Source organism: Monodelphis domestica, chromosome 1, assembly GCF_027887165.1.
Source record: "Monodelphis domestica isolate mMonDom1 chromosome 1, mMonDom1.pri, whole genome shotgun sequence".
Taxonomy (NCBI): Eukaryota; Metazoa; Chordata; class Mammalia; order Didelphimorphia; family Didelphidae; genus Monodelphis; species Monodelphis domestica.
In genome coordinates this window covers 114425368-114443217 of record NC_077227.1, presented here as the reverse complement: position 1 = coordinate 114443217, position 17850 = coordinate 114425368, and the positions used below count along the sequence as shown (strand labels likewise).

Sequence of the window (17850 nt, the reverse complement as noted above, 5' to 3'; positions counted from 1 at the left end):
GACATCAAGGTTTCAAGTCTGGTTGAATGGAAATAGGGTGGCTGGTCTCAACAGTAATAGAGATGTTAGGAAGAAGAGAGGATTGAGGGGGAAAGTTAGAGTTCAGTTTTAGGCATGTTTAAGATGTCTCCAAGACATACAGTTGTAGACTAAAGTAAGAACAGTTCTTTATCTTGTGCACAATGAGAAGCCACTAAAGGTTTCTGAGCAGTAGAGTGACCAGGAAGAAGTCCTGTTTTGGAAGATTAATGGGATTGTGTAAGGTAGGGGTCGGTGTTGAATTTGAGAAGGGTCTGAAGCTAGAGGCGGGGATGTATGAGATTAACAAGGAAGGTATTGGATTTAGAGCTTCACTGAGAGCCATAGTGTTCTGAAGGAGGAAAGCAATGATTCTATTGACTCTGTTCAGACACATTTTAGGAAGCGCTGTGATGAATCCTATGGATAGTGACCAGGTTGGTGGGAAGCCTAGACACTGTACCACATTGAGAAGATCTGAAGGAACTAGGGACGTTGAACTTGTAGAAAGTGGGGTCAAGAAGTGAGGGTTGATAGTTGTCTTTAAGTTTCTGAAAGGCTGTCAAGGGGAACAGTGATTAGATTTATTCTGTATGGCCCCAGAGGTCTGAACAAGGAGCACTGAGCAGAAATTGAGGAGAGGTAGTTTGCAGCTGCACATAAGAAACAACTTCCCATTCCTAACGACTGAGGGCTACCCAAAAGTGCCCCAGGATGCTTCAGGATAGTGAGTTCCCCTTCATTGGAAGTCTCCAAATAGAAGCTGGATGGCCACCTGTTAGAGGTGCTGTAGAAGTGATTCCTATTCCTATATGGCTAAATAAGTTGATTTTTCATGTCTCTTTGAACTCTGAGATTCCATGACTTTGGGGACCTAGTGATCCAGAAATCCAGAAAGGGGGGGATGGGGACGATCAGGAGCTAATGGGATGTCGAAGCTCACAGATCTTTCTTACAACAAAGAGAACGCGACACTCACTACAGCTCTCTGCCCAGACCCGCACGCATAATTTAGCCTGAGCCAAGAACTACAAATCCCAAAAGATACCGCGCGCGCCAGCTCCAGCGTGGAGGCGGACTCTCCGCCAGGTTCATTGGGAGTTGTAGTCTCGCGGAGTTTTCTGGGTATTGTAGTTCTTACCCTTCACAGCCGGTAGGGCGAGGCGGTGCTGGTGCTTCAGAGCCGCGCTCTGGGGCCAAGATGGCGGCGCGCCGGGGACTGGAAGACGGTGCCGCGCCGCCCCCAGGAGGGGGCCCCGGACCAGGCCCGGGCGGCGGGATGCACGGCGGCAAGCGTGGGTGCTGCAGCCGGAGCCCGGCGCCCCCAGGAGTCTCGGAGAGCCCTAGGGGCCGGCAGCAGGTGAGAGCCGGGCGGGCGGCCGGGAGGAGGCAGATCGGCACATGCCGGGCAGTGACACGTGGAAGCTCCCAGAGCTGGGGTGGGGAAAGGAGAGACGGTGGAGGCATCCGGCGAACGGCATTTGGGAGGAGGGAGCGACTAGGGTCCCAGCATTTGGGGGCTGCCTCCTGAATCTCGAAAAAGCCACTGTCTTAAAGGAGGGAGCTAGGGGAGGGAGATTGGAGGAGCTTCGGACGCCCCGTATCTGGTGCCTGAACAGGGGTCGTTGAGATTGGACTGGGGAGGGAGCAGGATGGGGGGGGCGTTGCGACAAGGTGGGGGAGCCCGGTAGATTCGGCCCCGTTTCTTCCCCCTTCCATCCTATGCAGCCCTCCCTCTTCATGGCTCGAATGTAGCTCTCCCTCCCCCGCAGCCTTTGGGGACCCCGAGTACTTGGGGGCTGGGGTACCCTTGAGGTGAGACCCCCCCTTCTTGCCCAGCCCCGGTTTCTTTCCTGGCCACGTGGGGGTCTGCGTGTGGAGGGAGGGGTGAACAGTTTTCCCGGGAGAACTTGATCCCCGCCCAGCCCTCCCCCTCCTTGTCCCCACTGCAGTCCCCGCATCCACGTGGATTGGGCCCGGCGCGGGGACATCGTCGGGGTGCCTGCAGTCCACGTGGGGCGGGGGAGAGGGGGTGTCCACGTGGCCCACTCCCCCACCCCCGCAGTCTAGGCGGCTTATCGGCTGCAGGGGCCAGCTCTGAGGCCATGCTGCCTGGAACTGGGTGTGTCTGGCCCGAAGGTCCTTCCCCTCCCCACCAGCCCTGCGGCCCTCCGGCCCTCCCTTCCCTGGTCTGGGGGGGCTGGGAGGGTGTACGGGTGAGCTTGTGTGTGTGTTGAAAAGCAGTGTAGTCCGATAGGCCTCCCCCATCCTTCCAAAATTTATCTTGCTGCATTCCTACAGCCAGCAGCTGTGAGAGGAAAGGGTTTTCCAGATGTGTCTGAGGATTCTGGGCTCCATCCTGCTGAAGGAGGGTTACTCCGGGCTGGAAGTGTTGGACACCCACTGCCTTTGGCCTAGAGGAGGGAGCAGGGTTTAGGCTTGAAGTCTTCTATTTGGGGGTGGTGCAAGGGTGAGTCATAGGCACCTGCGGTGTCTGCTCTGGGATGGGCATGATTCTAGTTGGAAGGGGAAAATGACCTCTCCCCCCAGTGGGTGTCTCTTTTAGGGGGTCACTGAGGGAACTTTAGGACCTCTCTTTCCCTCATTTTCTAGCACTACTGAGGCAACTATTTGGTCCTTGGGAGGTAGAGGTGTCTCTTTCCTAAAGGGGGAGGGGGGCTCATTACTGAGATGGCAGACTTCCCTTTGTACTATTTAAATTCACTGAGCTTGCTCTCTCCCTGTTCCCAAACTTCTGCAGCCCTATAGGAACTCTGTAGGACTCCTGGGGCCTTCTAGGTCAGGAGTCTTCCTGTCTTTCAAATCCTTTATCAGCAGGAGTAGCTCTTGCCTCTCCTTTCCCTTTTTCCTGGGAAGGGTGAGCTTGTAGTTTTGAGACCTTGAAGCAAACTGGAGAAGTGAGTGGGTTAAGCTCCTTAAGGGTGGGGACAACTTACCTTCTAATTACAAAGCCTTGCTGGTTGGGGCTTAATGTTTGTTAACTTGAACTCAAGCCTCACATACTTGGTACCTGACCTGTTTTTACTGTAACACTGGCCTTCATCTTTTCCTGGGGCAGCTGGCTTTTGAAATCTTGTGGATAGGTGCCTTTTTGCTATTATGGGAATAGAAGGGAAAATCGAATGAACAGCAGTTTACTAAATTGTAAGCTTCTGAAGAGCAAGGCTGATGTCTTATTACATCTTTGTATTCCTCCCTCAGCCTCAGGCACAGTTCTGCAGGTATTGTGTGCTTAATGGGGGGGGTGTCACAGGACAAATGTGTATGTATGTGTGTAGTGGCTTAGATTACCAACTCTTGTTTAGATGAATGGTTGTCAGAAAGGGGAGTGTCAGAAAACATGGTTTTGAGTTCTATTCTGATATTAGCCTTGGCATGGTGTACTAATCAATCAGTATGTGAGCCTCAGTTTCCTTTCCCCCTCCATGCTTATCTTACAGGGTTGTTTTGAGAAATCTGCTTTGCCTATTTTAAAGCACTTTGTGAGCTATTATTGGCATTGATGAGAATGGTTCCAGAAAGTAGTTGAGCTGGGTTGGGATAGGCTGTGACCCATAGGGGTGCCCAGGGTGACCTTAAGGTAAGTGAGTATTTGTGCTGGGAATGGAATCTGCAGCTGGGGGGCTGTGGCAAAAGTTTTCTGGGTGGTGGTAAGGTACAGATATCACTCACCCTGGGAGTGTTTGCTGAACCAGCTGAGATCCCAACCTGAGATTCTGCTAGCAGGTAGCCCTAATTACAGGTTTCTGGAATGCTGGGAGGAGTTTAATGCCAGATGCTCAATACTCTGAACACTAACCTTGTTACCTTCCTATAAGGCCCTATCCCTTGAGTTCATTCCTTTTTCCTTCCCACTTTTGAGTACTTTCTGGTCAAAGAAGGGGGACATAATACAACCTATGTGTGTGGGTGGTGGTGGAAGATAGAGTGAGTTGGTGAGGAGACACCAAACACCCCAGCAGGGAGAATCTGCTTTAGTTTTTCCCTGGTCTTGGCATCTATTCCTCAAGCAAAGTAGCAGAAGATGCCCATCTGTTTGGCCCCTCCTGGCTCCTTTAGGAGTGGCCTATCATGGTCCTCACCCACGCCCACTGCAGGCCCAGACTGGTGACTCCTACCTAATGAGGCTGACAGGGACTGTGTCTGCTCCTTCCCAGGGAAGTTTGGGGTGTGTCAAAGCCAAAGCCTCCCAACTACACACTGATCTTCCTGCCTTTCTCAGGCTCTTTTGTGACCCCTGGGATCCAGGGGTCATTTCATACATCAGCTCCTGCAAAGTTAAATTAGAGAGTAATGGCATTTTAAAGATGCCATTTCAGTTGACAGTAAAAGCCTCTCCCCCCCACCCCCCCCATTGTACAGATGACGAAATTAAGGTTTTGTGAGCTTACAAGGACAGTGTAGTTATAGTAGAATCCTCTTTAAAGTCTCATCTCATTGTACAACGGATGGCTGCTGTGTGTCCAGCCTTAGGCTGAGGGTAGGAGTGTGGTGGTGGTAGTGTTAGGAGACAGCATGAATGTGTGAAAAGTTAACACAGTGTTTAGAAATGATCCATGAACATATATTGATAAATGCTGGAGTTGTTTGAAAAAGGGACAGAACACAAGTTCTACCAGAAAGGTAGTGGGACTTGAATTAGTTCTGGAGGGAATAGCAGGCTTTGGTTCAAATCACAGGAAAGGGAGAGGCTAGATTATTACTAAAATGACCTCAAGTCACTGGGCTCCCTGCTTTCAGTCCCTCCTTCCAATCTCTCTTCCATAGGTTGTCAAACTAAATATTACTCTGATCTTCATTGTTGCTGAATTGCCTGCAGAATGAAGTTCTAACATCTGAAGCCATCTATGATCTGGGCCCACCTTTTCTTTAGCCTCTAACCCTCTCCTTTGTACTCCAGCTTACTGATCCCAGTGTTTATTCCATGAGATAGATGCATTTCTTTTCCTATATTGCTCCATTATTCCCTTCTCATGCGCAGAAGAACAAAAAGACAATGGGTACAGCAAAATCGAGGTGGGCTATGGCCAACTATCTGTCTTGTTTCCCAGGTTTTGCTGGCTGAGGAGGAAGAAGAAGAGACTGGCTTCTTTGGCTTGTCCCAGCATGATTTATTTGACCTGGATGGAGATGATGAAGAAGAGATGTTCCTACAGGATGAAGTCCTGTTGGAGACCATGCAAAACTATATGGATGCCTCTATTATTTCCATTATTGAAGACTTAAGTGGTGTTGGAGAGGTGGGCAATAAGGGGTAGTTCTAGGGAGACGAAGAGCTCCAGGTATCTAGGAGACCAGAGAAAGGAGAGAATTGGCTTATAGTAGAAAGGGCCCACTGGGAGGGAGCTTGCTAGGTTTCCAAGGATCTTTGACTCTGAGCTTGAAACTTCAAGCACTATCCTCCCAGCTCTTCTGTGCCTTGGCCACCTGGGTCCAAGAGCCCATGTGGAAGTATAGACTAGTAAAAGGCTTGAACAAAATGTCTGTTGATATGTGTACCTTGGATATACAGTACAGTACTATGGATATGAATCAATCAAGTTCATTTGGTTATTTCATATTTCTCTTTGGCAGGGATGGATCTTAGGGTTTAAGAAGTGACCCAAGGGGCAGTTGGGTGGCTCAGTGGATTGAGAGCCAGGCCCAGTGACAGGAGGTCCTGGGTTCAAATGTGACCTCAGACACTTCTAGCTGTGGGACCCTGGGCAAGTCACTTAACCCCCATTTCCTAACCCATACCACTCTTCTGCCTTGGAACCAATACCCAGTATTGATTCTAAGACAGAAGGTAAGGGTTTTAAAAAAAATGACTCAATTTATAAAAGGAGACTTCTAGAGTTCATGAACTTGTCAAAAATATTTTGTTAACTCTTTCCATATAATTGATTTCCTTTGTAAATCCTGTGTATTTTATTTTACTTATTTAAAAACATTATTCTGGGAAAGGTCTTTAAGCTTCCCCAGCTTGCCAAATGGTTCAGTGATACAAAATAGTTGAGAACCTCAAGTCTTGAGTCTATAGTGATTGGTTCCAAGTGATGGGGAGGGATGAGTGTGGTTATATAGGAGAAATGGCAGGAATAAAACTCAAAGAGTCCTGGTTCCCAAACCTCTCTACATCTGTTCCTATAACATTCATTTATTCATTCTTTGGTGGGTTGACTTGGGAAGTAAATTGCTCGGTTTCCATGAGTGACTTTGGGAACATGTAGTGTATTAGCATTCAACCTCTGTACCTAGCTGATTGTAACTAAGTCTGTCTTCTCTCTTCCTTGGGAGCAGAACAGCAGAGTGACCTTGGAGGACCAGAATGAAGTGTCTCTGCTCACAGCCCTCACTGAGATACTTGATAATGCTGATTCTGAGAACCCATCACCCTTTGACACCATTCCTGACTCAGAACTGCTCGCTTCTCCCCGAGAGAGTGCCTCGGTCAGTGCTGGGTTATTCAGGTTTTGTGTTCCTTATTCCATGATTAGAACAGATGTTGATGGTTGGGATTGTGTGTCTCATCTCATCGTAGACCATTTTGTCACAGACTTAGTTCTGTGTTCCCTGAAGGTCCTGGTTTTTGAATGAGTTCAGTAATATTAGTTGATCACTTCATTATCTGTCCTTGGCAGGGGTGGACTACAGAAGTGGGAGAGAGGGGGCTGGCTAGGTGACTCAGTGGATAAGAGTCAGGCCCAGAGACAGGAAATCCTGGGTTCACATCTGGCCTCAGACACTTCCTTGCTATGTGACCCAGGGCAGGTCACTTGACCCTCATGGCCTAGCCCTTACCACTCTTGTACCTTAGAATTGATACTTCCTTTGAAGTGAAATTTAGTATCATTTCTAAGACAGAAATAAGGAATTTCTAAAAAATGGGAGTGGTCATAGCTGTAGTGGCAGAAGAAAATGGGTCTAGAGGGATTTGTTCTCTAGTAACTGCTACCCTTAATTCGCCCCCACCAGGGCCTGATCTACTTTCTTTGTACCCCTTTAGTTGCACAAACTGCTGGGTTTTTCTCGTTCACCCCCGGAAAGTGATGTGGATGACCAGTGGGGACCCAAGACACACAGTGTGACCCCTGCTATTGGCAGAGTGAGTAAATGAGTTTGAGAAGCACCTAGAGCCCTAGGTGCTTTTGAGAATTTGAGAGCACTTAGATGGGGAATCATTCAGTCAAGTCTGGAATGGTTAGCATCTGACTTAGAATCAGTTAAAAAGAGTCCTTCAAAACTAGCTAACACCTTTATTGTTCTGAGAAAGAAATTAAGTCTCGGGAAGAGTGATTTCCCAATATCACAATCCTGTTATTAATTGACAGAGTTGGAATAGACCCTCAGGTGTTGTGGATCCCAGCTAGTATCCTCCATTATTATAAAAAAAAAAAAAAGCTATCCAAGAGTAGGTGACCTGAATCTTCTTAAAGAGCCCTTCCTACCAATCTGGGAAACTGCTCAGTTCTGGGGACCCCCTCCCCCCAGCTCACTCATTCACTTTTCCTCTCCCTGTGTAGGTTGAGATGTGTCTCTCTGATTCCTCCTGGGATCTTCCACCATCTCCCTTCTTGGAGGCATCTTCCCCAAAGATCCCAGGGTGGAGGACCCCAAGATCCTGGCCCCGATGGGGTCAGCTTTCTCCTCTGCAGCGCAGTGATGGAGAGGAGGAAGAAGATGCCAGACTCAGTAGAGACAGAGTCATAGCTGTGGACCCCTCCATAGACAACACTGAAGATTTCCCTATGCACTTGGCCTGCCCAGAGGAGGAAGAGGAAGAAGAGGCTGCCCCAGTGGGAGAGGAAAGCATCTCCTCTCTGAGTGAGCTGGTGAGGGCCATGCATCCATACTGTTTGCCTAGTCTCTCTGTTTGCTTGGACTCCCCTGGGGAAGAGCCTGAGGAACAGGCTGAAGAGTTAATGCTGGCTGAAGGGGGCATGGTTTTGGAGATCCTGGGCCAGGGCTCCATGGCAGGGGAGGCTCTGGAGATTCCAGTCGTCCTTCGCCATCTCCCTCCTTCCAGTCAGCCCATAGAAGATCTGGACTCTGACCTTACTCAACAATTGCTAGAATGTGACATGGAAGCTGAGGTCCCCACCCGTGTAGGACAGTCCTTTCAGAAAGAGCCAACAGCCCCAGGCAAGCTTGAAGATGGGAGAGAGAAGGAGCTGACATGCTCAGCCCTGCCCCAGGAGGAAGTGATCCCGGCATCTGTTAACAGTCCCAAAGGACCTTCTGCAGATGTGTCCTCAGATGCTCAGAAAGGCCAAAGGGGCCACAGGAATCGGAGAAAGAAGAGTGAAGTTCAGTTATTGCCAGACCGGGATAAGGACAGGACCTGTGTTCAAAAGCTCAGGAAGTCCCGAAGCCAATCCATACCTGATAGCCAGTCCTCAGAACAGCCCCTGGGGGTTTACAGGGTTGCCCAGTCTGCCGGTGGTAGGAGAAAGCTCCGGACCACTGTGGTTGAACCCAAAATAGTGTCAAGTCTAGGAAACCCAGACTTCACAGAGCCTGGATCTACCCCACAGTCTGCTCTGGTCAAAGAGGAGCCACTGACTCTATGCCCAAGCAATGGTAAGATGTCCTTGTCCTCGGCGAATGGTGACCATTCACAGACCCCAGAGCCAAGCTTTGAGGTCACCAGCTCCCAAAGTGAGAGAATTTCGAGCCCTTCAAAGACAGAACACAGTGCTAACACCGTGCCCCAGGAAGCCAAGCCCCGACCCCTGAGCCTGTCTGAGTACTGGCAACGAAGACAGCAGCGCCAAACTGGTGACCAAGTGCCAGAGCCCCAAACCCCAACCGGAAAGTGGCCCAGCATCCCAGTGACACCTACGGAGCTGGCAGAGATCCCATGCCTCATTGTTCCCTCCAAGACAGCGGAGCAGCCTACTGCCCCTGGAGTGGCCCGGCAGAGGACAGCCCAGCCACCAGGCCCCAAGCCCTGTAGTGTGGCTTCCCCTGAGACTGACCTCCCCTTGCCAGCTAAACATAAATCTCTAGTGAGGCAATCTGTGCCCCCCACCATGCCCATACCCCCAACTGTGCCTCCTGTAGTGCCCATGTCCCCGGCTGTGCCTCCTACAGTGACTCTTCCTCTCACAATGCCCAGGCCTCCAGCTCTGCCACCCACAATGCCACCCATGGTGCAGCTTCCCTCCAGTGGGCAGGTGATGCCTGATTTGCTTCGGCCACCCCTCCCCCCACCTCGTCTCCCAAGGCCTCCCGATTCCTATGCCCAGTTTGCCCCAGTGCCTTCCTGGCCCCGTTACCCCTCTGTGCCACCATCTGTTAATTATCCCTGCTTGCCACCCCCAGTGTCAGGCACACCCAATGCCTATCCAGGACCCAGTACTCCTGCTGTGCCTTGGGTTCTACCTCCTGCTCCAGTGACAGCTTATGGTTCTGATCATTCTTATGGGCCTATGGGCTGGGGTCCAGGTCCTCAGCCTCCTTACTGGCCAGCTGTACCTCCAACGCCATTGCCACCACCGCCGCCACCACCACCACCACCTCCTCCTCCCCCCCTAGTTAAGAGTATCCCACTCCCCTCCCAGGTTCCTGACAGTTTCTCTACTGGAATCCCCGAAAGTGTACCTGCCTCCAGTGCAGTGTCTGTGATTCCCCCACCTAGCCTTGTGCCAACTTCCCAGGAAGGCCCTCAGGCAGCACTCTCAAGAGCAGAGGGCAAGCAAGGGCCAGCACCTCAGCAGTCCTTGAGGACCTTGTCTCCTAGATCCAAACCCAAGCTGGCCACTCCTGGGAGTCCTGATGCCAGAAAGAAAGGGGCTCCTGTTGAGGACCCTGTGGTTCAAAAGGGCCAACCCCTGCCAGAAGGTCCTGCCCCCCAGAAGGCCCAGCCTGAAGCAAAGGAGAGTGAGCATAGTGAGTCACCATCAGTTCCTGCAGACAGTGCTGTATCTGTGCCAAAGCAGTGCCAAGTGACCAAGATGACTCCTGTCCATCCATCCCGACTTCGGAGACTCAGCTTCCTGACTCCCCCACACAGCCAGGGTTCTGAGGATGTGGTACAAGCTTTTATCAGTGAGATTGGTGAGTGCCCTTGAGACAGGTAGACTCCTGTTCTTGTTTGGGGGAGGCCTGCTTTACTGTTGCTCTGGATTAGGGGAGATCCAGCCAGTTTATGCTTTCCTTCCATACTAGTTTTTCATTTTTTGGTGGGTTTGCCATTAACTGGAAGGTGTTTATGTATGGCCTCTTGGATGAAGTGGTGCAATGGATGCTTGCCTTCCCCAGTGAGGCTCTAACTATACATTTTTTCTTTTCTTTCTTGCCATAGGAATTGAAGCATCTGATCTATCCAGTCTTCTGGAACAGTTTGAGAAGTCCGAAGGTGAACAGCAGTTCACTTGTCTTTTGGGGGAGGGTGGGTATTAGCATGGGGTAAATTTTTTGGTTTTCCTACATTCGTTTTCAGTTTAATTTCTTTAAAAGTTTTATTGTTAATCTTTTGTTTTTATATCACTGTATGTTTCCAAATATGGGGCCCTCTCTACTTAACCCAGAGAACCACCTCTTAAACAATCAGAAAAGCAGGGTGGGGAAATGCAGTTTAGCAAAATTGACCACATCATCCTAGACTAACCTTTTATTCAGTATTCCTATACCTATAATTCCTTACCTTTATAAAAATTAGGGACAGGTGCATTTCTTCTCCTTAGGGGCATACTTGTTCATTCTAATTATAAATCATTCTGAATTTTTTTTGTTGCTATATAACAATGTAAATTGTTACTATTATATATATATGTCATGAGGGTTCTACTTACCTTTGCTTTTTTTTTAACCCTTTCCTTTGTCTTAGAATTGATACTAAGTATCCCATTTCCAAGGTAGAAAAGTGATAAGGGCTGGGCAATTGGGGTCAAGTGACTTGCCCAGAGTCACATAGCTAGGAAGTATCTGAGATCAGATTTTAACCCCAGGACCTTCCATCTCCAGACCTGGCTCTCTACGATGAGCCACCTAGCTGCCCCTTACCTTACCTATTTTTATCAGTTCAAAGAAGCTTTTCTTTTTTTCGTTTAAAAATTGTGTGTGTGTGTATTTGTTTTTTTTATACAATACTTTATTTCCCTCCCTCCCCTCCACCCACTCTTCCTGCAGCCGATACCCAATTTCATTGGGTAGTACTTGTGTCCTTGATCAGAACCTGTTTCAATGATGTTGTTTGCACTAGGACGTTCATTTAGAGTCTACATCTCCAACCATATCCCTCGACCCATGTATTCAAACAGTTGTTTTTCTTCAGTGTTTTTACTCCCACAGTGTTTCCTCTGAATGTAGATAGTGGTTTTTCTCATAGCATAGAAGCTTTTCTGTGCTTCTGAGGATTCATTTTTCCCTTCAAATCTAATTCTGATGATTTTTCTTTTTTAAAAAAGGGTTCTTTTTGTCTTTACAGCATCTATATTTTTTTATTCTATCTCTTTTTTTCCCTTTAAGAAAGTCAAAAAATAAAGAGGAAAAACAGTTTCAAAGCTAGGTAACACATTACTCAATTTATTTTTTACTTTTTTAAACCCTTACTTTGTCTTACAATTGATACTAAGTATCATTTTCCAGGCAGAAGAGTAGTAAGGGCTAGCCAGTTGGGATTAAGTGACTTGCCCAGGATCACACAGCCTGGTTCTATCGGGTAGATTTTAACCTAGTGCATCTGCCTCCAGGATTGGCACTCTATCTACTTAACCATCTCGCTGCCCCCACATCATCCAATTTCATAATTTGCAGGGATCCCCACTCACAGTCTCCAGCCTCTGCAAATGAGGTGCATTCTCACATCTTTAATCAAGGTGGACAAATTTTCCTAGTTTTTATTTGCATTGGTTCCTATTAAACTTTCCTATGTTTATCTTGATCATTATTCATGGTTTCTTGCTGTCCAATAATTTTCTATTACCTTCAGGAACTACAATTTGTTCAACAATTCTCCAGTCAATGGATGTTCACTTTGTTTCTAATTGTTTTCCATTGCAAAAGTGCTCCTATGAATATTTTTATGTTGTGTGGTACCTTTTTAAAAAATTTGACCTCCTTGTGGTATATATCTCAGTTAAAGATAGGGTTAAACTGGAGCCAGCTCTGACTGACTAGTTGACTGATTTTCAGAATAAATATTTACCCTTTGGAAACCAGCAAACTCTAAATTCAAGATTTGATTTAATTGTTTTGTTGGTTGTGTGGATTTAAGAAAGTGATGGAGAGAAAATTCATACAGATAAAACTTAAAATGTGTACAGTCAGTTTTTTTCTTTATGAGAAAACAAGTAAAGTTATTTTTTTCTTTCTGAGAACTGGTTAAACATTTACCAGTATACCGCTGGTCAAAGGGAAAATTTTTTCACATAATTCTAAATTAATTTCCAGAATGGTTGTCTAAATTTACAGCTCTACCAACTGCACCCTTCTGAGGTGTTTATCCAGTGTTACCCAGTGCTCAGTAATGTGGTCCTGGAGGAAAACTAGTTCTTGTCCCTAAGAGAGAATATTCCAGAGAGGGATACAGTACAATATGGGAATGAATCAAGTGTGTTGATGGAAAGCCTAATCTTTGAGTATTTTCTGACCTGGAATTCCTGACATTCAGCACACATTTGTGCTATTAATACTGTTTGATTTCTTTGCAGTCAAAAAGGAGTGTATTCCCCTGGGACCTGCTGATACCTTAGCTCTAGGAAATTCAGGGTTAGTATGAAAAGCCTTTAGTTGCCTGGATGAGCACATCCCCCAATGTGACCCCTGCTTCTTAGAGAATCTCCTTCTGCTTGGGCTGGCTGAGAGAATAGTGTGGGAATGAGATAGAATGAAACCTGAACACCTCAAAGGCTCCACAGCAATTTTCCTTCTTTCTTCCTGGGTAGTTGAACCCTTGGGGGTACTTTTATTCTGAAGTCCTTGGTCACCCTATAGCTCCTCTGGCAGCTCTAGTTGGGGGAAGAAAGGTCCTTGACATAGACCCTTTGCCCCTTCTCCCAAAGTGGAACTTCCCTTCTATTTTCACCCAACTCTTCCAGCTTTCCCCACGAACATCTCTGCTTTACTCATCTTGACCTTGGGACATTTGTTTAAAGAGGGGGCTACTTTATTTCCCAAGGATCCCAGAAAAGTGACTCATTGCACAGAGTTGGGGACAGAGGGAACAGTAGATATGTTGTTTGCATCTTCCCCCAGTTTGTAACAAGGATAGCTCAAGGGGGACACTAATGTAATGAGGTTATAGCTGGGTTCTCATCTCCCAGCAGAGTTGACAATTCCCAGGAGAAGCGACCTCTTGACCGATTACAAGCCCCAGAGCTGGCCAATGTGGCAGGTATGATTATAGGGGAAGTGGAGGTGGGAGGGTCCAATCCCTGAGTTTGAGGGTATGGTAATCATGTTAAATATGTCATGCAGGTATTTGGGGAATGGGATAATCTATGTTTTGTTTCTTCTTTCCTGCAGGCCTGACCCCTCCTGCCACTCCACCTCATCAGCTTTGGAAACCTCTGGCTGCAGTCTCATTACTGGCCAAGCCAGGTTCCCCTGATTCCCCTACCCAAGACCGAGTACTGAAGCCAGTGGGAAACATAGATGCCCAACGTCCGGCTGCAGCTCGGCTCCGAGGTCGGGTCCCAGGACCTAGCCCAGTACATGTGGGCTCTGGGGACCATGACTATTGCATCTTGAGCCCTACAGTGACCACAGGGCCAGAGTTGGGATCCCGCTGGAACGTCAAACGACATCAAGATATTACCATTAAACCTATCCTTTCTCTGGGCCCTTCAGCTGCCTTGCCAGCGTGTCCAGCCATGTGTCAGAAACAGCAGCTGGACCATAGGACTAGTGAAGAACTAGAAGCAACCCCTCCAGCCCCAACCTCTGCCCCTGCCCAGCAATCTTCTGTGCTGCTGTCCCCTGAGGCTTCACCTGGCCGGAATGATGACACTAGGACTCACCCTGGGCCTTTGGCCAAGCAGCCGGTGCACTGCTACCAGAAGGCCTGTGCTCCATCCAGCCCCCCTGTCCGTGGTTGGGCAGGCCGCAGCAGCCGCTCATGCTCCAATGGGGCCAGTGAGGCATCTTCCTCTTCCTCCTCCTCCAGATCCAGGTCCCGTTCCCATTCTCACTCCCGGTCTCGGTCTCGGTCCCGGTCCATCTCCCCACCACCCAAGAGGTGGCGAAGGTGAGCTTGGCTAAGTTCTTCTGGAGGAACCTCGGGTGTAGGATCAGCATTGGTCAAGTCAATAGGCATTTCCTAAGTGCTTCCTATGTGTCAGCCCCTATACATAATGTAGAGGATTTGAAGAGAGGCAGAAATAGCCATGTCTTCAAAGAGCTCACATCCCAGTAGGGGAGATATATAAACAATTCTGCCTATACAAGATAGATAAAGGGTAAAATGGAGCTCATCTCAGGGAAGAAGGGCAGTAGTGTAGGAAGCTGGGGAGGCTAGGAAAGGCTTCTTGCAGAAGGTAGGATTTATGCTAACTCTGAAGGAAGGCAAGACTTGGAGACCAAGGGAGGACCAGTCTGGAGATGGAGTGTTCTATGCAAGGAAGAACAAAGAGGCTAGTGTCATTGGATTGTAAAGTATATGGAGGTGAGTAAAGTGTAAGGACTGGAAAAGTAGGAGCCAGGTTGTGAAGGGCTTTAGAAGCCAAGCAGATAAAGTTTAGAGTAAGGGATAGCTCCATGGCTCAGTGGATTGATAGCTAGGCCTGGAGACAGGAGGACCTGGGTTCAAGTGTGGATTCAGACACTCCTAGCTGTGTGGTCACAGGCAAGTCACTTAACTCCAATTGCCTAGCCTTTACTGCTTATCTGTCTTGGAACCAATACTTAATATCAATTCTATGTCAGAAGGTAAGGTTTAAAAAAAAAAAGACAAGTAGACATAAAATGGGATCCTAACTTGATTTTGGTTAGCCATATACTTTTTTTTAGAAAAATCATTTTGGTAGCTTCGTGGAGGATAGACTTGAATTGGGGTGATTCTTGAGGAAGACAGATGCCTGCCAGAAGATTATTTTAATATAATTTAGATGAGAGATAATTGATACATCAGGGTAGAAGAGAAAGGAATGTATAAAAGAGAAGCCACCTGTACATGTTTTGACCTGAGTGGGTTATAGGAAGTTAGGTTGTCCTGCCAGTCAGAGTTTAGGAAATGCCTTTTGGACCTTGAGGTATTGATTAGACTTTACTTAACTATATGCTGGATATTGTACTGATGGAAACTGTCTCTTTTTGTGGGACAGTCTGGTAAAAATGACTTCAAACTGCAACTGTTTTTCCAGTTTCCCTGTTTGCTTCTGGTTTATCTTGGGCATTAAAGGAAACAGAATTTCCTTTTAATTTGGAGTTTGAAGGTAAAACAAAAGTCTTTTATATCTGTTCTCATTTGGTCCTCAAGATAGCATGAGGGAGGAATAGTCTAGGTTTTATTATCCACACTTTATAGATGTGGGAATTGGAACCAAAACAGAAGGGAAGAGTATATCCCATGGTAGAATGGAATGAGAATAGAGACTTTCATTTTTGTTTTTCCTTTTTTTTTTCCCACAGCTTCTAGTTCAGTATTTGGTATGATGTACATTTAATGAATAATGAATAATTCACCAGGGAAAAGTAGAGGCAAGAGTCAAGCTTAGAATACAGGTCTCTAATGTTTAATTTAGGTTTTTAAAGCCCTTCCATCATGGAAAGTGGAGGGTTGGGGATATCTCAGGGATAGGACAGATTTGAAAGCTGAACTGAAGGTAGAGTCTTCCTATTCCCCCAGGTACAGGTCCCATTGTTCCCGTAGCACCCGATCCTCTTCTAGGTCCAGCTGTGATTCCTGGGGACACTCTCGACGGAGATCCTCCTCCTCGTCGTCTTCCTCTTCCTCCTCTTCTTCCTCTTCCTCCTCCTCTTCTTCCTCTTCTTCGTCCTCATCCAGTTCTCGGAGCCAGTCTCGTTCTCCATCCCCCCGGAGGAGGAGCAATAGGAGAAGGAGGTGAGTGAAAATAGATAGCCTGAAGAGGTAGTTATTCTTTGGTGCAGTAGAGCCAGAGTGATGAGATCTTCAGACTTGGGATGGAGAGAAAAGAACTTAGGCTTTATGGCTGTCCCTGGCCTGCCCTAGCCTGTGATTCCTTTCCTGCTCAGGTACGACTACTATGATTCCCAGGACCACTACCAAAGGCAGAAAATTCTTCAGAAGGAACGTGCAATAGTAAGTTAAGGATATTAGGTTGGGAAGAAAGATCTATATCTGACTGTAATTAAGCATGGAGTATTACTCTCCACTTAGGGGTATGGGGGGAACAGAAGTCCTGGCTCATACCTTTGCTTTCCCTTGTGCCCACTTAACTAAATCCAGGAGGAAAGGAGGGTGGTCTTCATTGGGAAGATTCCAGGCTGCATGACTCGATCAGAGTTGAAACACAGGTTCTCAGTCTTTGGGGAGATTGAAGAATGTACCATTCACTTCCGCTTTGAGGGGTAAGTATTGGTTCTAGAGAGGATGGTAATGACTCCCCACCCCCACATCTAGCCTCTTTCATGAAGAATAGAGGGCTGTTGCATTTCTACATCATTGTGTCTTTAGGGGTTGTGGCAACATGGGGATAATAATCCCTTCCATTCTCTATTTGAAGAGTTAGCAAGCAGCTCATTTTTTATCTTTCCCTCTTCCTCCATCCTAAGTGACAACTATGGCTTTGTCACCTACCGATATGCTGAAGAGGCATTTGCAGCCATTGAAAGTGGTCACAAGCTTCGGAGGGCAGGGGAGCAGCCCTTTGACCTTTGCTTTGGGGGCCGAAGGCAGTTCTGCAAGAGGAACTATGCAGATTTGGGTGAGTGTATTCTAGTGGTCTGGGGACTCAGGACCTAGGGTGGTTGGGGTCAGGACTTGAAGCCTCTGCCAAGCGTAACTCATTTGTAATTGAGGGCAACTGGAGCCTAAAGAATTGGGGGACACTCCTGTCAGATCTCCTGACCCATGGCCCAAGATTTTTTACTGCTATCTTTGGAGGGGGGAAGCTAAAAGTAGGGTGGATGTGGGTGTGTCTGGATCCTTAGATGCTTATGGGGGAGTCAGTCATTTCTGAAACTTGCCCAGGATCAGTTTTTCCTTCTGCATTTGTAGACTCCAACTGGGAGGAATTTGACCCTGCCCCTGTGAAGAGCAAATTTGATTCAGTCGACTTTGACACATTACTAAAACAGGCCCAGAAGAACCTTCGGAGGTAACCCTGGGCCTCCAGCCCCTATCCCTCCAGAGGTCCCTTCCTCTCGCCGCGTGCGTGCCCTTCCTCCCCACCCCCCAGCACCCTTTGCTTCTGGATGAGGAGGGAAGAGCTGCTAGTGAGATGGCTGTTTTATAAAGAAATGGAAAAATAAGTGGAATTTAAAAAAAAAGTAAAATGAGATTTTTCTAAAAAAAAAGAGAGAAAGTTTTGTTTTTATAAAAAGTATTTAACAAAATTTGCATTCCTTGTGAAGTGGGTGGTGCCTACTGCATGGGCTCCTCATTTGGGGAAAGTCTAAATCACTATGCAGATCAATAAAAGAAAGGAATATCTATTGTGTTGCTATATATTTCTATCTCCAAAGATCCTGGGTACTTCCTACCTTACCAGTGTGCCCATTCTTCTGACTCCTATGACCCTTCCTCCCGTGGGGCTCAAGTGATATCCCTGGCATACCTTTGGTCACATGTGTATGCCTGCTTTGTTGGGCCCATCAATTCCTCTGCTGCCTGCCCTTGTGGAAACAAATCACTAGGTATAGCTCTAAGTAGCAATTTTTGGTTGTTCATAAACTACTGAGGAC

General features: G+C 47.5%; 1 protein-coding gene across 5 annotated transcripts; it reads left to right on the top strand.

Moving 5' to 3' along the window:
- The first annotated feature begins 1171 nt into the window (after positions 1 to 1171).
- On the top strand, positions 1172 to 17601 carry PPRC1 (PPARG related coactivator 1). Of its 5 annotated transcripts, none has more exons than XM_056804986.1 (14): positions 1176 to 1378; positions 5091 to 5279; positions 6322 to 6471; positions 7028 to 7126; positions 7545 to 10080; positions 10328 to 10381; positions 12678 to 12735; positions 13290 to 13360; positions 13492 to 14212; positions 15854 to 16027; positions 16180 to 16246; positions 16394 to 16515; positions 16720 to 16871; positions 17165 to 17601. In XM_056804986.1, the coding sequence occupies exons 1-14, from the start codon at positions 1220 to 1222 to the stop codon at positions 17266 to 17268; spliced, it is 4656 nt and encodes a 1551-aa protein (XP_056660964.1). In that variant the 5' UTR covers positions 1176 to 1219; the 3' UTR covers positions 17269 to 17601. The 5 variants fall into 5 exon arrangements, with proteins under 5 accessions (XP_056660975.1, XP_056660964.1, XP_056660969.1 ...); XM_056804991.1 differs by having other exon boundaries at positions 1177 to 1378; positions 13293 to 13360; XM_056804975.1 differs by having other exon boundaries at positions 1178 to 1378; positions 13293 to 13360; positions 15812 to 16027.
- Positions 17602 to 17850: the final 249 nt, after the last annotated feature.

Excerpts from the sequence above, each read along its gene's own strand:
- PPRC1 (XM_056804972.1), top strand. The coding sequence starts at position 1,220 with ATGGCGGCGCGCCGGGGACTGGAAGACGGTGCCGCGCCGCCCCCAGGA. Across the intron at positions 10,081-10,327 it reads AGCTTTTATCAGTGAGATTG|GAATTGAAGCATCTGATCTA; the intron begins GTGAGTGCCCTT and ends TTCTTGCCATAG. Across the intron at positions 14,213-15,811 it reads CCACCCAAGAGGTGGCGAAG|GTACAGGTCCCATTGTTCCC; the intron begins GTGAGCTTGGCT and ends CTATTCCCCCAG.